A 19,847-nucleotide genomic window follows, 5' to 3' on the forward strand; every position below is an offset into this window, starting at 1 on the left:
TAATAATCTGTTCCACACCTTCTCCATACTTTTTTCTTGCCATCATTCTGGTAGAGGTTGATCTTGGTTTTATCTGTCCAAAGAATGTTTTTCAAGAACTGTGCTGGCTTTTTTAGATGTTCTTTAGCAAAGTCCAATCTAGCCTTTCTATTCTTGAGGCTTATGAGTGGCTTGCACCTTGCAGTGCACCCTCTGTATTTACTTTCATGCAGTCTTCTCTTTATGGTAGACTTGGATATCGATACGCCTACCCCCTGGAGAGTGTTGTTCACTTGGTTGGCTGTTGTGAAGGGGTTTCTCTTCACCATGGAAATGATTCTGCAATCATCCACCACTGTTGTCTTCCATGGACGTCCAGGTCTTTTTGCATTGCTGAGTTCACCAGTGCTTGCTTTCTTTCTCAGGATGTACCAAACTGTAGATTTTGCCACTCATAATATTGTAGCAATTTCTCGGATGGTTTTTTCTGTTTTCGCAGCTTAAGGATGGCTTCTTTCACCTGCATGGAGAGCTCCTTTGACCGCATGTTGTCTGTTCACAGCAAAATCTTCCACATGCAAGCACCACACCTCAAATCAACTCCAGGCCTTTTATCTGCTTAAATGATAATGACGTAACGACGACTTGCCCACACCTGCCCATGAAATAGCCTTTGAGGCAATTGTCCAATTACTTTTGAGCCCCTGAAATGAAGGGATTGTGTTAAAAAAATGCTTTTTATGCAATCGTTTTGTTCAACCCACTGAATTAAAGCTGAAAGTCTGCACTCCAACTGCAGTTGTTTCATTTAAAATTCATTGTGGTAATGTACAGAACCAAAATTAGAATTTATGGACTTAACTATATATATATATATATATATATATATATATATATATATATATATATATATATATATATATATTGTGATGGATGGATGGCTGTTTATCCCGGCCAATACCCCCAAGCTGCCAGGTGAAGCCCTCCTTGCAGTATGGAGGTCCCCACAAGACCAGCAGGGCATCATGGACATTGTAGTTTTTATACGCAGCCCTGCTGGATACCACGGGGTCCACTAGGGGACGCTGCAGGGAGGAACAACGGATATTTTCCCTACGCCCCGGAAGCACACATGGACAAGGGGAATGATGCGATTCCGGAGTGAAGAAAAGGACTTTTTACCTGACCCGGATGTGATTGAGATCACATGGACTGGGGATTGGGAATACTTCAGGGTCAGGATATATAAAAGGACTGTGGGAACTCCCAGACAGCGAGCTGAGCTGGATGAAAGGGTGGCAACGCGTCTGGGAGTGGAGGATTGTTTCTTAGTGATTATTGATTTATTGTATGAGTATTCTGGAGGAAAGGGTGCTTTGTGCACTGTGGAAGATTAATAAAGTCGATTATTGGACTTTTATCTGGTGTCGTGGACAGGGGTTCAAGGGAGCGAGAGCACCCCCTATCTGTTACAATACACACACACACACATATATATATATATATATATATATATATATATATATATATATATATATATATTTTTATATATACATACACATTCTATATACCACATTAGTATCACACAGTGCTTTTAAAGAGATACAGTATTTGGAAAAAGCCAATAATGTTCTCTCTCTATTACAATTGTATTGCTTTTATAACTGTTAGTAGATCTAGAAATACAGATAATAATCAATTTCATAATGGCATCATCTGTATGGAATTTTTCATTTCACTTTATTAGTTACTAGCAAAATACCCGCGCTTCGCAGCGGAGAAGTTGTGTGTTAAAGAAGTAATGAAAAAGAAAAGGAAACATCTTAAAAATAACATAACATGATCATCAATGTAATTGTTTTGTCACTGTTATGAGTGTTGCTGTCATATATACAGTATATATATATATATATATATATATATATATATATATATATATATATATATATATACACACATGAATACATACACACACACATTATATATACAGTATATATATCTATATATATATATATCTAATATCTATATATATCTATATCTATAGATCTATATCTCTCTATATATCTACACATACATACTGTACATACATACACACACACACATTATATAAATCTATATCTGTCTATCTATCTGTATATCTATATATATATATATATACACACACATACACATATTATATCTATATCTATATATATATATCTATATATATATATCTATATATATATATATATATATATATATATAAAATACCCACGCCACTGGTGAAGTACTGCCTTAAAAGTTTTATTAAAAAGACAATTAAACCTTTTTAAACTGAGGGAAAATATACCAATAATTATTTGTTAAGGATCTCTTTGTATACCACATTGTGAGTTCGGCCCTCCGGTTGTAATATGACCAAGCTGTGCGCTGAGCTTACTCTTAAGCATGCAACGTACAGCTGGCCATGTGAACAGTAATCTTGTTTCAAACCTCACAGCTTGGATTGCTGCTGTCATAATCGGTTTGAGTTTCATGGTTTGTTTCAATTACGACAGTATTTGTAGGACTTGTGTTGAAATGACATTCGGCATCTGTCAAGCGTTGTAAGCATACAACCAGTTTCATCGATAACTTCACATCCAGCTTTTGAGAGTTTAAACATTCATAAACATCAAAGTGTCCACTACTGAAATAGTCACCTGTGAATCTAAGATGTTTAAGAGGCATTGGCGGTTGTCCAAAGGTGTAAAATATTTGGCCATTTCGGTACACTTGAAAGCGACAACCGAACGGCAGCCATCAACTCACATGCAGATGCATAGGTGAAGGGCTTAAGCATTTCATTCTTCTAGTGCTCCTGTGTAGTATAATTATCTCCTGTACCGTCATCAGTCCACACCTTGAACCTGTCCCAGTCATTCAATACATAAGACACAATGTTTCTCCAGATATCAAGAGTGAGCCTGATATGGCCGTGCAATATGTAACAAAGAGAATGGAAAAGATAGGTGCCATCTCCGGGTATGGAAACCACTCGGTAAGAGACAGTTCTTTGATCAATGGTGATCACCTCGATAGACATGTTAATGCGGGTACGGTTGGATTGATAAAGGAAATGGGTACCTGAACAATGTAAAGAAAGTCTAAAATACCTACACAATAACTATAATCGTAATAAATGAACAATAAAACAGCGGAGAAGCCGTGGTTTAAATAAAAAGGCTGTAGTTATCAGCAGGGAGATGTGAATCCCATGGATGAAGCAAGGAAGGGAATGTAGAGACTGGAGCGACGGACAGTCTTATATAGGCAGGTAGCAAACAACGTGGGAGGCGTTGGGATGGGGGACCCAATGCCGCCTCACACGGTGACTGAGCTGCAGGCTATGGACGTATATATGTACATAAGTAGGATTCAGTTAGCGTTGGGAACCTGCGTACCAAATTTCTTGAAGATGGGCCCATAAGTAACAAAGACTGTTGAAAAGTTCAATATGGCGGCTGACAGTGGCATCATACCACCAAAATAAGTACCAAATTTCAGCCTTCTACCTACACGGGAATTTGGAGAATTAGTGACGTAGGAAAGTTCAATATGGCGGCTGACAGTGGTGTCATACCACCGAAATAAGTACGTACATTGGTTTCAGTTAGCGCAGGGAAGCCGCCTACCAAATTTCGTGAAGATGGGGCCATAAATAAGAAAGTTCAACATGGCGGACGTTGTTGACCGTTATGACCGTTATGCATAGAATTTCGAAATGAAACCTGCTTAACTTTTGTAAGTAAGCTGTAAGGAATGAGCATGCCAAATTTCAGCCTTCTACCTACATGGGAAGTTGGAGAATTAGTGACGTTGGAAAGTTCAATATGGCGGCTGACAGTGGCGTCATACCACCGAAATAAGTATGTACATTGGTTTCGGTTAGCGTAGGGAAGCCGCCTACCAAATTTTGTGAAGATGGGGCCATGAATAAGAAAGTTCAACATGGTGGACGTTGTTGACCGTTATGACCGTTATGCGTAGAATTTCGAAATGAAACCTGCTTAACTTTTGTAAGTCAGCTGTAAGGAATGAGCCTGCCAAATTTCAGCCTTCTACCTACACGGGAAGTTGGAGAATTAGTGATGTTTGCAAAAATTCAATATGGCGACCGACAGTGGCGTCATACCACCGAAATAAGTATGTACATCGGTTTTGGTTAGCGCAGGTAAGCCACCTACCAAATTTCGTGAAGATGGAGTCAGCCTTCTACCTACACGGAAAGTTGGAAAATTATTGACGTTGGAAAGTTCAATATGGCGGCCGACAGTGGCGTCATATCATCGAAATAAGTACATACATCGGTTTCGATTAGCACAGGGAAGCCACCTACCAAATTTCGTGAAGATGGGGCCATAAATAAGAAAGTTCAACATGGCGGACGTTGTCGACTGTTATTGACCGTTATGACCGTTACGTGTAGAATTTTGAAATGAAACCTGCTTAACTTTTGTAAGTAAGCTGTAAGGAATGAGCCTGCCAAATTTCAGCCTTCTACCTACACGGGAAGTTGGAGAATTAGTGATGAGTCAGTCAGTGAGTGAGTGAGTGAGTGAGTGAGTGAGTGAGTGAGTGAGTGAGTGAGTGAGTGAGTGAGTGAGTGAGTGAATCAGTGAGGGCTTTGCCTTTTATTAGTATAGAAGAATGTGTGTGTACACTTTAAATTCATTTAAGTTTTTTTCCCAAGTTGACACCCATATAACTGGCCATTTCCAATCTATTGATTAACAACAGCATAGTAAACCAATAAGTCATAAACATCAATATTGTACTTAATCTGAGTAGGGCAAACAAAGAGTTGTATTTGTATATTGTTTTTTAATCTTTTTATGTTACATTAAGTGACTAACATTTTCAGGGATGGCTTGCTGCCCATTAGTGCATGTTGGCTTTTTGCGGGGACTCTAATTTTGCTCCAATTAAGCTCCAAAAAATTACATTATAAGAATTTTTTATATATGAATTATGGTAAACCTTGGTGTCCCATCTATATTGTGGTTGCTGCTAGGATAAACTGAGGCATCATGCAATCCCGAGCAAAATAAAAAGGAAAATAAATTTGATAGTCAGAGGAACAACACAACAATTACAATCCATAGTACATGCAGTATGTTAAAAAAAAAAATAAAACACAAGTGCAGCCAATAGCACAGCAATCTCACATGTTCATATACCCGAGTTTGAACCCATTCCGACCACTGTCTATTTGATGATGTATTTTCATGGGGTTTTTCCCTAAAATATCCACTCTATTTGTATTGGCCAGAGTAAGTCTGGGCATGTACATGAACAGGGCTTGCCACAGAGTGGTGTACAATTCAGGGTTGGTTCCTTAAAAAAAAAAAACAGTTCAGTCCAAAGACATGTTCTAACATCTAACAGCAAAGCACATAAAAATGTATTACTAAAATGAATGCATGTCAATACAAGTATTTATTATTACCATATTGTTAACATTTAAAATTGTAATATTATGTACGCTATATCAACAATTATGCAGGATAGATCAAATGATGAAAGAGAATGTTAAATATGGTAAACAAATGTTCCTGGATGGATTGTGAGCACAGCTTACCCTTGAGCTTTTCCCCCAGTTGTGCACACTCATGTTCTGAGTAATGGACGATAGGAGGAGGAGATGGGGGGCGCATGCGGTCTTCCTCCATTCTCCGCCTGTGTCTTTCTTCCCGTGCCAGCATGCGTTGCCTGCATTCCCACTCATACAAATCATCACGAGCTTGTGCAAAGTCCACATGCAATCGGCCAGTGTCTTTCTTGTCAGTGCTAGATCCGAGTCGTATCCGGTAACCTAGGGAAAAATAAGGGAAGTACAAAGAAATCTGATCAAGAATTGTTTTATTAACTGTTACTTATAACACAAACTGTTAATATTATCATAATGACGTTACCATCTCTGCAGAATGTTTGAGACAGTTAATGAAGTTCACAAATGAAGGATCTTCTTTGTTTTAAGGATTGATGGGTCACCACTAGTTACATAAATATGCTCAAAATATCTTCAGAAAGAGACTTTTTGTTTAAAACTTGTTTCAACAATCCTGTATGCTTCTTTTTGAAGCTTTTGAGTAATGTTAACATCTCACAAAAGAAAAAAAAAAGAATTTTTAGGTGTTTATAGCAACAGTTTAAATATTAATTTGTTACTCAGTGCCATAAAAAGTTTAACACCTTAATTAAAAAAAGCAACAGCATTAGGTATTGTACTTAATTCAGTAATCACTTCTGGGTTAATTCTGCTATAATAGTAGAGAAATTAAGTCTGTTTTCTCAAATGTGTATGTAACCATTCAATTGACCACAACAAATAGGAAATAAAGAAACCTCTGGGAGATCCTGACAGTGCAAAACGTATTTTGATATTGTAATAATGTCTGTGACAAAACTTAATTTATATAACCTGCAGCATGTACAATTTATGACACTAATGAGAAAAATTATTTTTTTTAATAATAGTGGGAACCAAAGAGAGAAAAGTTAATAAGTTAAAAGATACACTTGAGGAACAGAATTTCATTACTGAAAAAAAAGCTTAAAGTTGCATTTGCTCTTTTAGTGTTAACTCTACCAGTATTTTATCTATGGTAGAAACACCTTGCTAAAAACAGCAAAAAAAAAATCCCTTCTTAGACTTTCAGGTGACAATCGATTTGTTGCTATAATTAGTTTACACAGACACTATATGTGATGTCTGACATCAATAAGTGAAAGCAAATAGGAGACATAAACAAGTTGTGCTGGATTTATAGTGCAGAGAGTGAAAACAATCTTGGTGTAAAAAGACAAGTAGATAAAAGCTGGCCATGCTCAGTCAGAATTTAAACAATATCTGTCTTCTATTAACTTTTAAAATCAATATTTTAGTTGAAAATCTTTCAGATCTCTGTAAAAACACAGTGATGCAGATTCGTAGTATAAAACTAATGAAAAAAAATAAAATAAAACACATTCAGGTGGGATACAGACAGACAGACAGACAGATAGATAGATAGATAGATAGATAGATAGATAGATAGATAGATAGATAGATAGATAGATACTTTATTAATCCCCAAGGGGAAATTCACATACTCCAGCAGCAGCATGCTGATAAAAACAATATATATATATATATATATATATGTATGTGTTATATATAATAAAAGCGCAGTGCAAGTTAAACAAAATGCAAGGTGGAGAGTGCGAGGCAGGTATAACAGTCTATAATCTTGTGTAATGTTAATGTTTACCCCCAAGGTGGAATTGAAGAGTCCCATAGTGTGTAGGAGGAACAATCTCTTCCGTCTGTCAGTGGAGCAGGACAGTGATAGCAATCTGTTGCTGAAGCTGCTCCTCTGTCTTGTGATGATACTGTTCAGTGGATGCAGTGGATTCTCCAAGACTGACAGCAGCCTGCTCAGCGGCCATTGCTTCGCCACAGATGTCAAACTGTCGAGCTCCGTGCATACAATAGAGTCTGCCTTCCTCATCAGTTTGTCCAGGCGTGAGGCATCCCTGTTCTTTATGCTACCTCCCCAGCACATCACTGCATAGAAGAAAGCGCTCACCACAACCGTCTGATAGAACATCTGCAGCATCTTATTGCAGATGTTGAAGGACGCCAGCCTTCTAAGGAAGTATAGTCTGCTCTGTTCTCTCTTGCGCAGAGCATCAGAATTGGCAGTCCAGTCCAATTTATCATCCAGTTGCACTTCCAGGTATTTATAAGTCTGTACCCTCTGCACACAGTCACCTCTGATGATCACGGGGTCCAGGAGGGGCCTGAGTCTCCTAAAATCCATCACCAGCTCCTTGGTTTTGCTGGTGTTCAGGTGTAGGTGGTTTGCATTTTCTTGCAGTAATGTCAACTGATTCACAATAATTACTGCTATATTCTGCTAAGCTATTGCTGCTGGCATCATCATGCACACTTGTGCCCCAGTTGTCTAGTGATACCTAATGATGGAGAAATAAAGAACTTGTGTAGAGTGCAATCAAGTGAGAACAAGAAGGCCAGGGGAGCTGCATGGCTTTCTGAGCCCGTGTGGGCAGTTCTTCTGCCACACCCGGAAGTGCAGCCGGAAATCCATCATCAAACACCTGGAGTACTTCCGGGTGGACTATAAAGAGAGCCAGCAGCCAGCACTCCGTGAGCCAGAGTCGGGATATGGAGAAATCTTGCTGGAGAGGAGTGGGGGAGACAAAGAAGGAAGAAGAATTGTGTTTGGTGCTGTGTAAGTGGGACTGTGTTGTGCCTATGGGAACGGGGGAGGTGTTGCTCACAGTTGAAGAAGTAGAAATAAAACATTGAATTGTTTTATCAGTGTGCCCCCTGTGTCTGTCTGTCTCGGGTCAGGCGCTCATATAGAGAGTTTTGTTAATATATTATGAGCTGGAGGGCTGATCGCACCCGAAGAAGATACAGACGCCCCTGGGAAAACCACAACCCCTAAAACACAGACTAGTCTCACATTGCTCCTTACTTTCTTACTTGCGTTATAACGCGTAATACAAACCTCGCGCGATACTCCGCTAACTTAAATGCCTTGTGCAGCGCCTGTCAGTTTTGGGAATTGATTGTTTGCTTTTATCTCTCTCTCTCTCTCTGACATTCTCTGCTCCTATCGGAACTGTCATCTGACTTGTCATGTAGCACGTTTAAGCTTTTGAAAAAGAAACAAAAGTTTGTTTGCAGTGTTTGAATAAAATTCCTGTTTTCTACAACCATCTTTGTTTCTGTGCAAATCTGTGACCCAAGCATGACTATATATATATTAGATTTACATATATATATATATATATTAGATTCACATCTATGATGCAGGTTTTATCAGATAGACTGATATTAATTGAATGTCATTTACAAATTTAATTCACTTGATTGTAATCATTCAATCACAATATAATGGTGCATGGAATTGCCAAACTATTCCAACTACAATCGCTGCTTTAGCATTGTTATAAGACAACGCAAATGGAAGAATTAGAAGAAAGCGAGTATTTAGAGATAATGATGACTGGCTTCTAAGTCAGTTTTGATTACCAAGAGCTATCTTCTTGGAGCTGTATGTGCCAGCTTTACAAATGCAGACTTTAAGAAACTGTGCTCTGCCTACTCCTTTGCAAGGTCTGTCCACTCTTGGATTTTCAACCACAGGAGTTTTTCAATGCAAACTTGATGATTGACTGAGTATTTCTCAGTCATCACTAAGTCATACTATGCCAGCTGTATAGGATGGTATTATTCGATTGTCATCCAGATATACTGAATTTCCTTACACTGTGGTTGAACTAGGAAACATGAAAGCACAATTAACAGCAATGTCCAGTTATCCAAATGTATTTGGAGTGGTCAACTCCACACACATTGCTATTGTAATAGTGCTGGACAAGTTACATCAGCTAGGGAAGAGTCGCCAGAAGAATGAGCTGGAATTACATCATACTGTACATAACTGGAGAGTTTATAAAAACTGCAGCTCTACACATTCGCAGGTGCTTTTTCCAATTAGTGTGGCAAAAGGCAAGCAGTCCTATTAAGGATAGCGAGTCACCAGAAAAGAGTCACATAAAGAGCAGAGAATCTATTTGTTGTGGCACTTGGTGCCAACACTACACTATAAAGGTGCCTTTTGAGAAAGAATCTGGTTATATAAATAGAAAGCATTTCCACTCTATTAATAGTCCATAGAAAGTGTGTCACATTGTGCATCAGACAGCGATACAACTTCGTTTGAATGTAATTAGCAGAATGTAAAAACAGGTAATCAGACGCAGCATTTATCACATAGTACAGCCCTTATGTGTATTCCTTAGTTCATTGGTCACATCTCTTACAGCATCCACTACTGTATTTTATGACTGCAGAACAACATCTATCAGCACAAAGCAGAAGGTCACCTGGCGGTTTCTGAGACAGAGGTGTGTGAACAGCAGCGCCATCACCGCATGGATTCACATACTCAGCACAAGGGTCAGCTTTTGTAATATTGTCTGAAACAGAATAAACAGATGGTGGGCTGCGACTCACTTTTCACATTGATCTTGATATCTGACCACTTTTTTTTTATTTTGGGCACTGAATGATTTTCTGAACTTGAACTTTACAGTGTCTTCGCCACGATGTGTACCACTCCATCAATTTTTTTTGTTGTTCATACAACTGCTTAAGCCAACAAATAGTACTTTTTCCATGCCTTCACTTCGCATTTGACGAAATTTTTTTTCCATGTGCTGTTGCCATTGTCTGTCAACAAAGCACTAAAGAAAAGGGGATATTTATAAGGATTTGCATATTAAAATATGCAAAATTCTGGGAGGAGTCAGGGTGGGGCTGTAGGCATATGCACATGCATTAAATTTCACATACATTGGGATTTTATAAATAGAGACTGCGTGGAATCTGACGTACGCACAGATTTATACATCTACATTTTTTTTGCACATACGCACATTTTCATTTTTGTCCGTACGTCATGTTTTAGTGTGAATTCTATGCAAGGTGTTATACAGGAAGATTCACTCGAAAGAGGCCCCGAATATTCTGTTGTAACTCCTTTTTTTTTTTTTTTTTCTGTTGTAACTCCTGTTAGGATGAAGCAATCTGAACCAAAAAAAATTGCTGACAGTGATGACATGTGATGCTGGAAGTGGTTTCTGTTTTCTGCCGCACACATTTTGATGCAGCGCCCCATGTTCCTGAACGTATCAGTAAGCGTCTTGAGGTAAATAGCAGCAATTTCACATTGGATGTTTTCCTTCAAATCTTTCACAGTGCGAGACTTGTTCCTATTGACTATTGCTTTGAAAATACCCCAAAGTAAAAAGTCTGGTGGTGTCAGATCGAGTAACCGTGGTGGCCAAAGCCCCTTTGAAATTACCCTGCTGCCAAAGGAGGACTCAATTTCTGTCATGCTCATTGCCAATGTGTGACATGTTGCTCCGACTTGCTGGAAGTAACCTGAAGTAACCTTCCATTAACTCACATCATCCAGTTGATTCTGACATCGCTTAAATGAATTGGTGACCCAACAGCTTCGCACCATGAAGACGCGCTTCTCAATTCTGTACACCATCATTCTGATGAGAAGTCAAGTGACTGAGTGAAGAGGTACGGGCGGTATGCACCCAGAAGTTGCAAACAGAGTTTAAAAGTCATGATGGCTGTCCGGCGTATACCTCATCGCTCCGATTCAGGGGCATCCCAGCTTGTTTGAAGCTCCATATACTGAGAAGCACATTGCACATTGTTTTGTACAGATTGCTTCATCCTAGTGAGAGTTATTACAGAATATTCAAGGCCACTTTTGAGTGAATCTCCCTGCACATGAGGCCCCAGATGATCCAATAGTCAAAGTCAACTGAAGATACACTCACTACTGCACCAAGCCCATCCTCTTTTGGGGTAGAACACATACAGTATAAAGGCCACCACTACCTGAAAGTGGCAGTCTGATACATGGATTCACATATGGAAAGAAACTATTTTTCTTGCAATTTTTTCACTAAAGTAATTTGGTTTTTACAATATACAGGGAATCACTGGTTGGTGTCCCAGCTATTCGTTTGTGTTGTGCGTTATCTGTACTATTTTATTTATTACAACAAATGAGTTTGAGTTATTTGTTGAAAATGGCCAATCATCATATCTCAACTACAAACAGAGAAAGTGTGGTTTTATTGGTGTATACCTTTACCAATTAACTTTTCAATACATTCAAATACATCTGCTACATTTCTAGCATCACTCATATCACAGAGATATGCCACACTATGATATGTCTGCTATCAAGCAGCACAACACCAATATATTGTGGTTACAAACACTGAATAAATAAATAATGACCTTTGATGCTCTGAAGCTCATTTTAACCTTCATAACCATTAAATGATACTTCAGAGAGTAATATTCAAATCCCCATCATAGCACATATATCAGCAATCCATGGTTTTACTAAAAAACAAGGGAGAATAAAGGAGAAAAACCTTTGCAGACATGAGGATAATATGCAAAACCATTTTCACAGAGAATGTGAATTTCATACCCAGTCTCCTGGAACTTTTAGTTACTGGAATTTTACACATTGGATAATGTGGTAGCACAAAAAAAAGTCAAGATTAGAATTTTGACATTGAGTCCGGAGTACAGAAAACTCCAAATTATATGTAAGGTCCGGGAAGGATTAAACTGGGCACTTTCAAGCATCACTTAACACCCCATAATCAGAAATGATTAATTTCAGAAATTAGAATCTATCAAAAACAAAAAATGAATACTGATTCATAAGTGAAGTGATAGTATTTTATCATTCTGTTGTGTTTGCAATCTTGTGAAGAATGCTGAGCATATAAGTAGAAGTTCTCTTTATAAAAATGAAAAAAAAGAACAGGGCAATTAACCACTTGACTAAAGTACCATACATCACTGTTTACACAAGAATAATGAAAATGTACACCACAAAGTAACTTAATTTCTCTGAAGTCACAGCTCCCAAATATCATTAAATATTTTATAAGGTATATTGCAAAAACAATAAGCTGTGCCATTTACAAATAGGGCAATAACTGCCCAGGAAAACAAAAATATTATTTACAAATGTTGGTTTGTTTTCAGAAATGGAAACAATGGCAGCAAAAAGAAGAAAAAAAAAAGAAGTTAGAACATTAATAATGGATGATTTTTATGTACAGTAAGTATATATAGTTGTGTAATGGATTTTAGGTGACCTGAATATATAATGCAGAGTTCATGGACAAAAATTATTTAAGGAATACACAATGATTAAACAGAATTTCTACCTAAGAGTACTGTATAAGTAAAGGAGAAACAAGGAAGAGAAAAAACTAAGGACAAAATTATTTTTTCATTCATCCTCTTCTCATTTCCTTAGAAGTAATGAAAGGATGCAAAAATATTCAGTAGCTAAACTGGCTGTCATAGTCTCCAAGCTGGCTGCTGCTAACAGGAAAATCAAACTGCTAAATATTCACCATGCTTTCTCATCATTTTCAATGCCTGTAATATAATGAAATGCAGGTTTCCTGAGGAATCCTATATAACTCCAACAGTCTAAAGACATGCTGTCCAGTTAACTTATGGCTTTTGCTTGACACCAGTAAAGGCTGCAGTGAACACATACCCTATCAATGGCTGCTTCTTACCATATCATTTCTGAGGTTGAGCATTGGTTAGTTATCCTGAAGTGGCTAACTAAATCAAACAACGAATGGAAGCCTGGCTGTGTAAGGAATATGGCCAATCACAGGGGTTATCTATCAACTATTCCAACCAATGCACTTTCAGACCTGCTTCCTGACTTTTCCTGACTTCCTTAGATTTGAGGAATGCTAGAGACTACCAACAGGAGCAATACAGCCACTAATTCTGCACATGGCCCAGTACAGAGCAGGGGCAGACATGTATAAACACCCACAATGAACCCGTTCAGATTTCACAACCAAACAAACAAAACATCTGTGAACTGTTGCAGAAAACATGTCTGTGAAAAAAACCCTCAGAAAGGCTGAAGAATAATAATGAAAATGCAGTATATAAGGAGACAAGGGCTTTAGAATCTGTTAAGATCTGTCGGAAGTACTGACTGTCCATTACAGAAGATTTAAATTGTTTTGGGGTTTCTTCAGTCTTTATATATTATTTAGATTAATATTTATCTAGTATGCTTGAAAGATTGATCCACCTTTCTAAAGTATATTCGACATTGCTAATAGATCCTTCAGAGAGATTCACTGTCAAGTAATTCTGGTTTCAACTTCATATTCACTTTCAGGATTATGTTCATCCTTTTGCTGTTCCTATCCAGTTTACAATTTCAAAGTGAACCTTTAATCAGTGCTTTGACTTGACCAAAGCTTTGCATAATTTACTTTACATCACAATTACAAACTGGAAAGCTGCCCATAATTTACGTTAGTCACTGTGTCATTTAGTGCTGAACTGATCATCACAATTTAGTCCTAATGATAAAAACTAAACAGATTGTATGAGAAGACTTCCACAATTTTTATAATTCATCTGCATCACTATATCAACCCAGTACATGAACACTTCCAAAGATGTAATTTGGCAGACTGAAGCAAACACAGTCCATGTAAGATAAGATAACTAAGATAACTCATGTACTTTCACCACCGGAAATGATTAGGGAGCTCTAATAATACAAATTTATCAGAACAAAATTATACAATTCTGGCAATAAAGTTAGCTTAGATACGCTTAAGAACACATGTAAGCTAACATTACAAATTTACATAAAAGTCTAATTTAGAAGGGCTTGGAAAATCACAACCTAATATCAGGATAATAGAGATAAGAAAACAGTAGGATGGATCTTAATATTGACTTACTGTGGCAAGCTTTAGTTATGCATCCCTGCATCTAAACAAAAGTTCACAACTTGTCAGATGTACAATATGTGTGTAACAGAAGAAAGACGCAAGCAGTCCTTTCAATCAATGCTAACTGAGTTTTTAATTGATCTCATAAAGTGTATTATGCATGCTTTATTGGCATACATAATGTTACTCTGCAGCAAGAACAAATTAAATGGAAGAGTGAATGCTTATTTTGTAACACTTTTAGAACAATATCTTGCTAGATGGCTCTCGTGGAATAACAACAAAAACACAGTTTAGGACAATGAGGGGCCAGAGCGCAAGTCCTAAAGCATTAGCCTCAAGACAAGAAATAGTTACGGCATGACCATCAGTGCATTAATCAGCATTACACTCACCAACATAAACTGGGTTGCATATTGAATTTGAAAGTGTTTTTCTTTTTTTTTTGCCTGGACATTATAACGTGGATTGAAGTAGCAGTATTTTACACATACTATTTTCTGAGTTGTGACATTTTATATAACTTACAAGGTGAAAATCATGCTAATGGAGAAAGGTGGCAAAGTGTGAGTGTTACATTAATTGGCATTTTTTATCAAAGCCTTCATATGACGATGCGGGTTCGCTGCATGCTTCCATCATCTGTCCGGGAGCCCTGAACCTGACACCGTCGGTAATGTTACCGATGAGAACGGCAGTGAGGCACAACATAGCAAGGGGATGGTGTAAAAAGGTGCCAAGTGCTTTTATTAAAAACTAACAACAAAAAGAAACAGTGTTCAAATTAATAAAGTGCAGTGCCTCCATAAAGTCATTAAATAAATAATGTATAAAATAGGTGGAGGTTAAAAACTCCAATAAATTGAAAAAAACAACAATCCTTTAACAGACGTTAAAACGACGCTGGAAGCAGATTCTTTTAAAACAAGCCAGTGTCTTCTTTTATCTGGCAGCTCCCCTGCTTCTCCCATATGGGCTTCTCAAAAGGGGAATCGCCCATCCTGCAGCTGACCTTACTACAGTCTGGTTCCACTGGTCTGGAGGCTTCCCGACTCCTGGCCTTAGTCGCACACTCTCCAGACCGAGACTTGGCTTCCCTGGCGACCAGGATGGCCACGTCAGGGAATTAACCGCCCAAACCTCCTGAATCCTGCTGCCTTTTCGGCCTTACATGGTCAGCCGCCCTAATTCTGGTCACTCCAGCTCTTTGATTGTTCAGCTGGAGCGACCGCTTCCTTCTGCCCCACCAAGTGTCGACCAAACACCACTACTAGGGCTCACTGTCCAGCTGCTTGCCTGCCTGCGAGCACATGCTCGCGTTCGTTCTCTCGCTCACTCACACCAGTTTTCTCTCTAGCTTCCTGCTTTCTGTTTTCTTCCTCCCGCAACCTGTTTCTTTTTCTCCCCCCTCTAGTCACCTTGTGATTCTATTTATTTTATTCTATTTATTTATGAGAGCTGTAGCAATCAGCAGCTCCTAGGAACAATTACGGATGCGGACCATTTCTCACTTGTACACTTAGGTGGGTGAGAAACGGCCACATCACAAACTCTTCAGGAACCTCTTCAGCCACACACCACCACGCCCCCTCGCTAAGCCGCGAGCGCGGCGATTATTTATTTAAAATTGGCCTCTTGACGTGAGATGTGGACCCGCTATACCACACTTCAATTTTTGGAAGTGCTATCGCCATTGCCCACTTGCATGTTATTACTACGTTCACAATGCTAACCAAAAGAGCTTTAAATACTTTCTGTGGCATATTGAATAGAAACACATGACTGAAGAAATGTAAAAGGTACATTATAGGATAAAGCTAAGCCACAATGCAACTGAATCAAGTCTTACAAACATGTTACTGATTATTTTTTATAGAGCAAGCTGAGTCGCCTTGTTGAGAATATGATACAAAAGAGAATGACTGAAGATGATAATTAGTAGCTTTTACTGTTTTTTGTTGGTAGACACTTATTTAAGTGCATAGCATAATGAGGCAATTCTGATTTTAGGTTTTAATGGCAACACAGAATTGTGATTTATAGAAATTCTATAAACTTTTAATATTTTTAATCACTGTTATAACACTACCAAATGCCACTATTGGTGCTGCCTTCTGTAATAATGAGCTCTGCAGTATATCCATGCAGCTCCTCACCGCTCCTGATGTTTTCTGCAGTCCGTGTATTATAAAGAATTTCAGCACAGCGTAACAGTCTGTGAAGTATTCTGTTTCAAACTGCCCCATCCCCCAAATTTTCTTATCAGAGAAAAATGCATTGTATATGGAAAAAAAAGAGTAACAATGAGCATGTGCATTGCCTATGGAAAAGTGCAATGAGGTATGGCAAGAAAATCATATCACGATATAAATAACAATTTTGTTGATTTTAGTTGATACCAGCATAATGCGATTGTTTGTACTTTTCAGACTGAGACAAATTGAGTTGCTGCTGTTTTATACTAAAATTCATTCATCATAGCAAACAAAAGCTGGTTTTCTTTCTCATTAAACATAATGGGAAACAGCTGCCATGTGTCTGATTTGCCTTTTATTATTACAATGGACTTAAAATTAACATTTTCAACCAACACATGTCTTTTGGAGGCTGCTGGGTTGACAAACAGAGAATTCCTTAAACAAAGCTGAAATGAAAAATAAGGATTACATGTGTTACATTTTTGCTGCATCTGTAAAGGGGGGAAAGAACTGTGTCTAGTATAAACCTACAGTATGTTATTCTTTGACCACTGGCATTCCTCTATAAAAATGTATCAAATATAAAATTGGTCTTCTCCACAAGCTTGATCTACAAAGTACATTATGGAACCTGCATTTATAATTAAAAAAAAATTTTTTTTTTTACTTAGTATCAGATTTTATGTTCCTGTTAATAAAAGCTTTTGCCAAATTATATATTATATATATATATATAATAAATATATATATAGAGTGAACCCTCGTTTATCATGGTTAATCCGTTCCAGACTCTACCGTGATAAATGAATTTTCACGAAGTAGGATTCTTTATTTATAAATCAAATATTTTCGCAGTTAGAGTATAGAAAACCTGTTTACGACCTTCTAAATACGTTTTTTAACATTATTAGAGCCCTCTAGACATGAAATAACACCCTTTAGTCACCATTACACTCATATTACACAATATATTAGACAAAATAAGAGAAAATAAGACATATTAGACATTACAAATATTATATTACTGGGCACACTCGCCTTTTAAAGCGACCGACTTTTATCCTCAATTTTTGTGCGCTCCATGTGTACATCAGGCATGTAAGTGTAGAGAATGAGAACATCAAAGTGCCCATTCATAACATCTCCCGAAAACCTACGTTTTTTATCCCCTCAAGTGCCTGTCCAAAGTCGTACAATGTCAGCCCGAATCTGTACCGCTAAAGACGGAGTTTCATTCACTAAATAAGCTATAGTTGAGAATAAGCAAGCACCATCTCCTGTGATATTTACTATGCGGTGAGGCATTTGTACTCCATCAACATTAATTATTTCCAGAGACATCATTTTGTCTATTTTTCCAGTGCATCGCGCACAAAAGCAAGGGAACGATGACAGCACCAGAACTCTGCTCACATTGCGTCACTTCGTACCTCAAGCCGCAAGTAGTAAGTCTGTAATAAGCGGACAATCCCGAACGCTTTTATATAGTAGATTATTGTACTGTACATTTAATTGCATACAACCACTAACCTATGAAGGCACGACCTCAGTAGGAGAGTCTTCAGAGGCGGTGCAGTATCTTCAGCAGGTGCGTTGTTGTCTTCAGTGAAGAAGTACTAGGAGTAGGCAGTGGGTATCTGGGTGCGCGGCTGAAGAACATCTTGATAGGCAGTTGCTGGCACTGTCTTTTCATATGCGTGAGGAGGTTTTTGTAGGGTATTGCCATCTTTAATCATATCCAAGAGTTTCACCTTCTCCTGGATAGTGAGCATCTTCCTCCGGCGCTTAGTTTTATTGTCAGAAGGCTTAGAAAAAGCAGCACGTTTAGGAGCCATCGTAGATCTTAGATAAAAGTTCTCAGAAAGAGCATGCGTAGTGACGTAAGCGTGTATGAGAAAAAAATCGCGATAGAGTGAAGCCGCGAAAGTCGAAGCGTGATATAGCGAGGGATCACTGTATATATATACACATATATATAATAAATATATGTATAAATACATATATATAATAAATATTCCATAATATAATATAATTATATAATAAAAATTCTCTCACAAGTACATGTGTACCTGTAACTAAGATTCTGCTGTGTTCTGCAGTATATTTACAGTATATGTCTACTGTAATTGTTGATTATATATTTACTACGAAAAGCCTCAGATATTCTAGAAAAAGAATATCAAATCATAATGTGTAACTATGATTATATCGGTTGTAAAATTGATAACATCTACTATCATACATTATCTGCCTGTCCATGGGTACAGTCTAATGTCAATCCTTGGGCTTATTCTTTCAGGACTGTTTAAGATTATATTCTAGGTTTATAATATTTGGGCTATACTGCAAATAGATATCCCTACTTTAATTTTATCCCTGCTGAGGAGGCTTGTTTTGTTTTGGACGTGCTCTGCCTCTAGGATTGTCAGAGGACAGTGTGAAGTGTGGTCTAGGCAATTGTGGTGAGGCAAACTGGGGGAGCATGGTGGTGGGGGGGTCTGGTGGGGAGACAAAGAGAGCAAGCTATTTCTAATCTATCCTTTTTACCCTCACAATTGTAAGTGCCAACACAACAATAAGCTTCATAGCCATAACTCCAGGAAAAATTGGAAAATAAGGTTAAAGTTATCTTATGCACTAATATATTACCTTAACTTAAGACTGCAAAAAGTAAACAAAATTTGTCTCTGTGACCAAACAGCAAACTTTGTGAGCTGGAATGTAAAAGGTCTTAATCACGAATTAAAGAGGAAAAAAGTATTCTCTCACCTAACAGGTCTAAATGCCAAGATAGTATTTTTACAAGACTCACTTATTAAGCCAGGATGAGTTTCAGTTGCAATGAGATTGGACTGTCCAAATATTCCACTCCAGCTATGCAAAGAAAGCTAGAGGTGTGGGAATATTAAAACATAGAACAATTTCATTTGTAGTATCAGATGTAGTATCTGACTAAGAAGGGCGATATGTGATCGTGATGGGTAATTTATTTAACTGCAAAGTGATTTTGATAAATATCTATGCACCCAATGTGGATGATAGAGATTTCATCCAAAACATATTTGTATCAAATCCTAATGTGGACACTCATAAAAGTATAATGGCTGGAGACTTTAATTGTGTTTTAAATCCATGTCTGGATAGGTCTTTGGCTACAAGGGCGATAATATCTAATACTGAAGAAACAATTATACAGTTTGTAATTGATATTAACTTAAAATTTAAAATTAAAATACCAGAATAGATCAAGAAAATGCCAGTTTTCCAAATGAGGCACTTTATAGGAAAAGA

General features: G+C 37.8%; 1 protein-coding gene across 6 annotated transcripts in view; it reads right to left on the minus strand.

Annotated features, from left to right (window-relative positions):
* Positions 1-19,847, minus strand: part of enox2 (ecto-NOX disulfide-thiol exchanger 2) — a 918,217-nt gene that overhangs the window by 103,745 nt on the left and 794,625 nt on the right. For all 6 annotated transcript variants that reach the window (XM_039765983.1, XM_039765987.1, XM_039765986.1 and 3 more), the window contains one exon: positions 5,579-5,812. In XM_039765983.1, coding sequence (XP_039621917.1) covers positions 5,579-5,812 — 234 coding nt within the window. The remainder of the gene's footprint in view (positions 1-5,578; positions 5,813-19,847) is intronic.

This window comes from Polypterus senegalus, chromosome 10 (genome assembly GCF_016835505.1).
Source record: "Polypterus senegalus isolate Bchr_013 chromosome 10, ASM1683550v1, whole genome shotgun sequence".
Lineage (NCBI taxonomy): Eukaryota > Metazoa > Chordata > Cladistia > Polypteriformes > Polypteridae > Polypterus > Polypterus senegalus.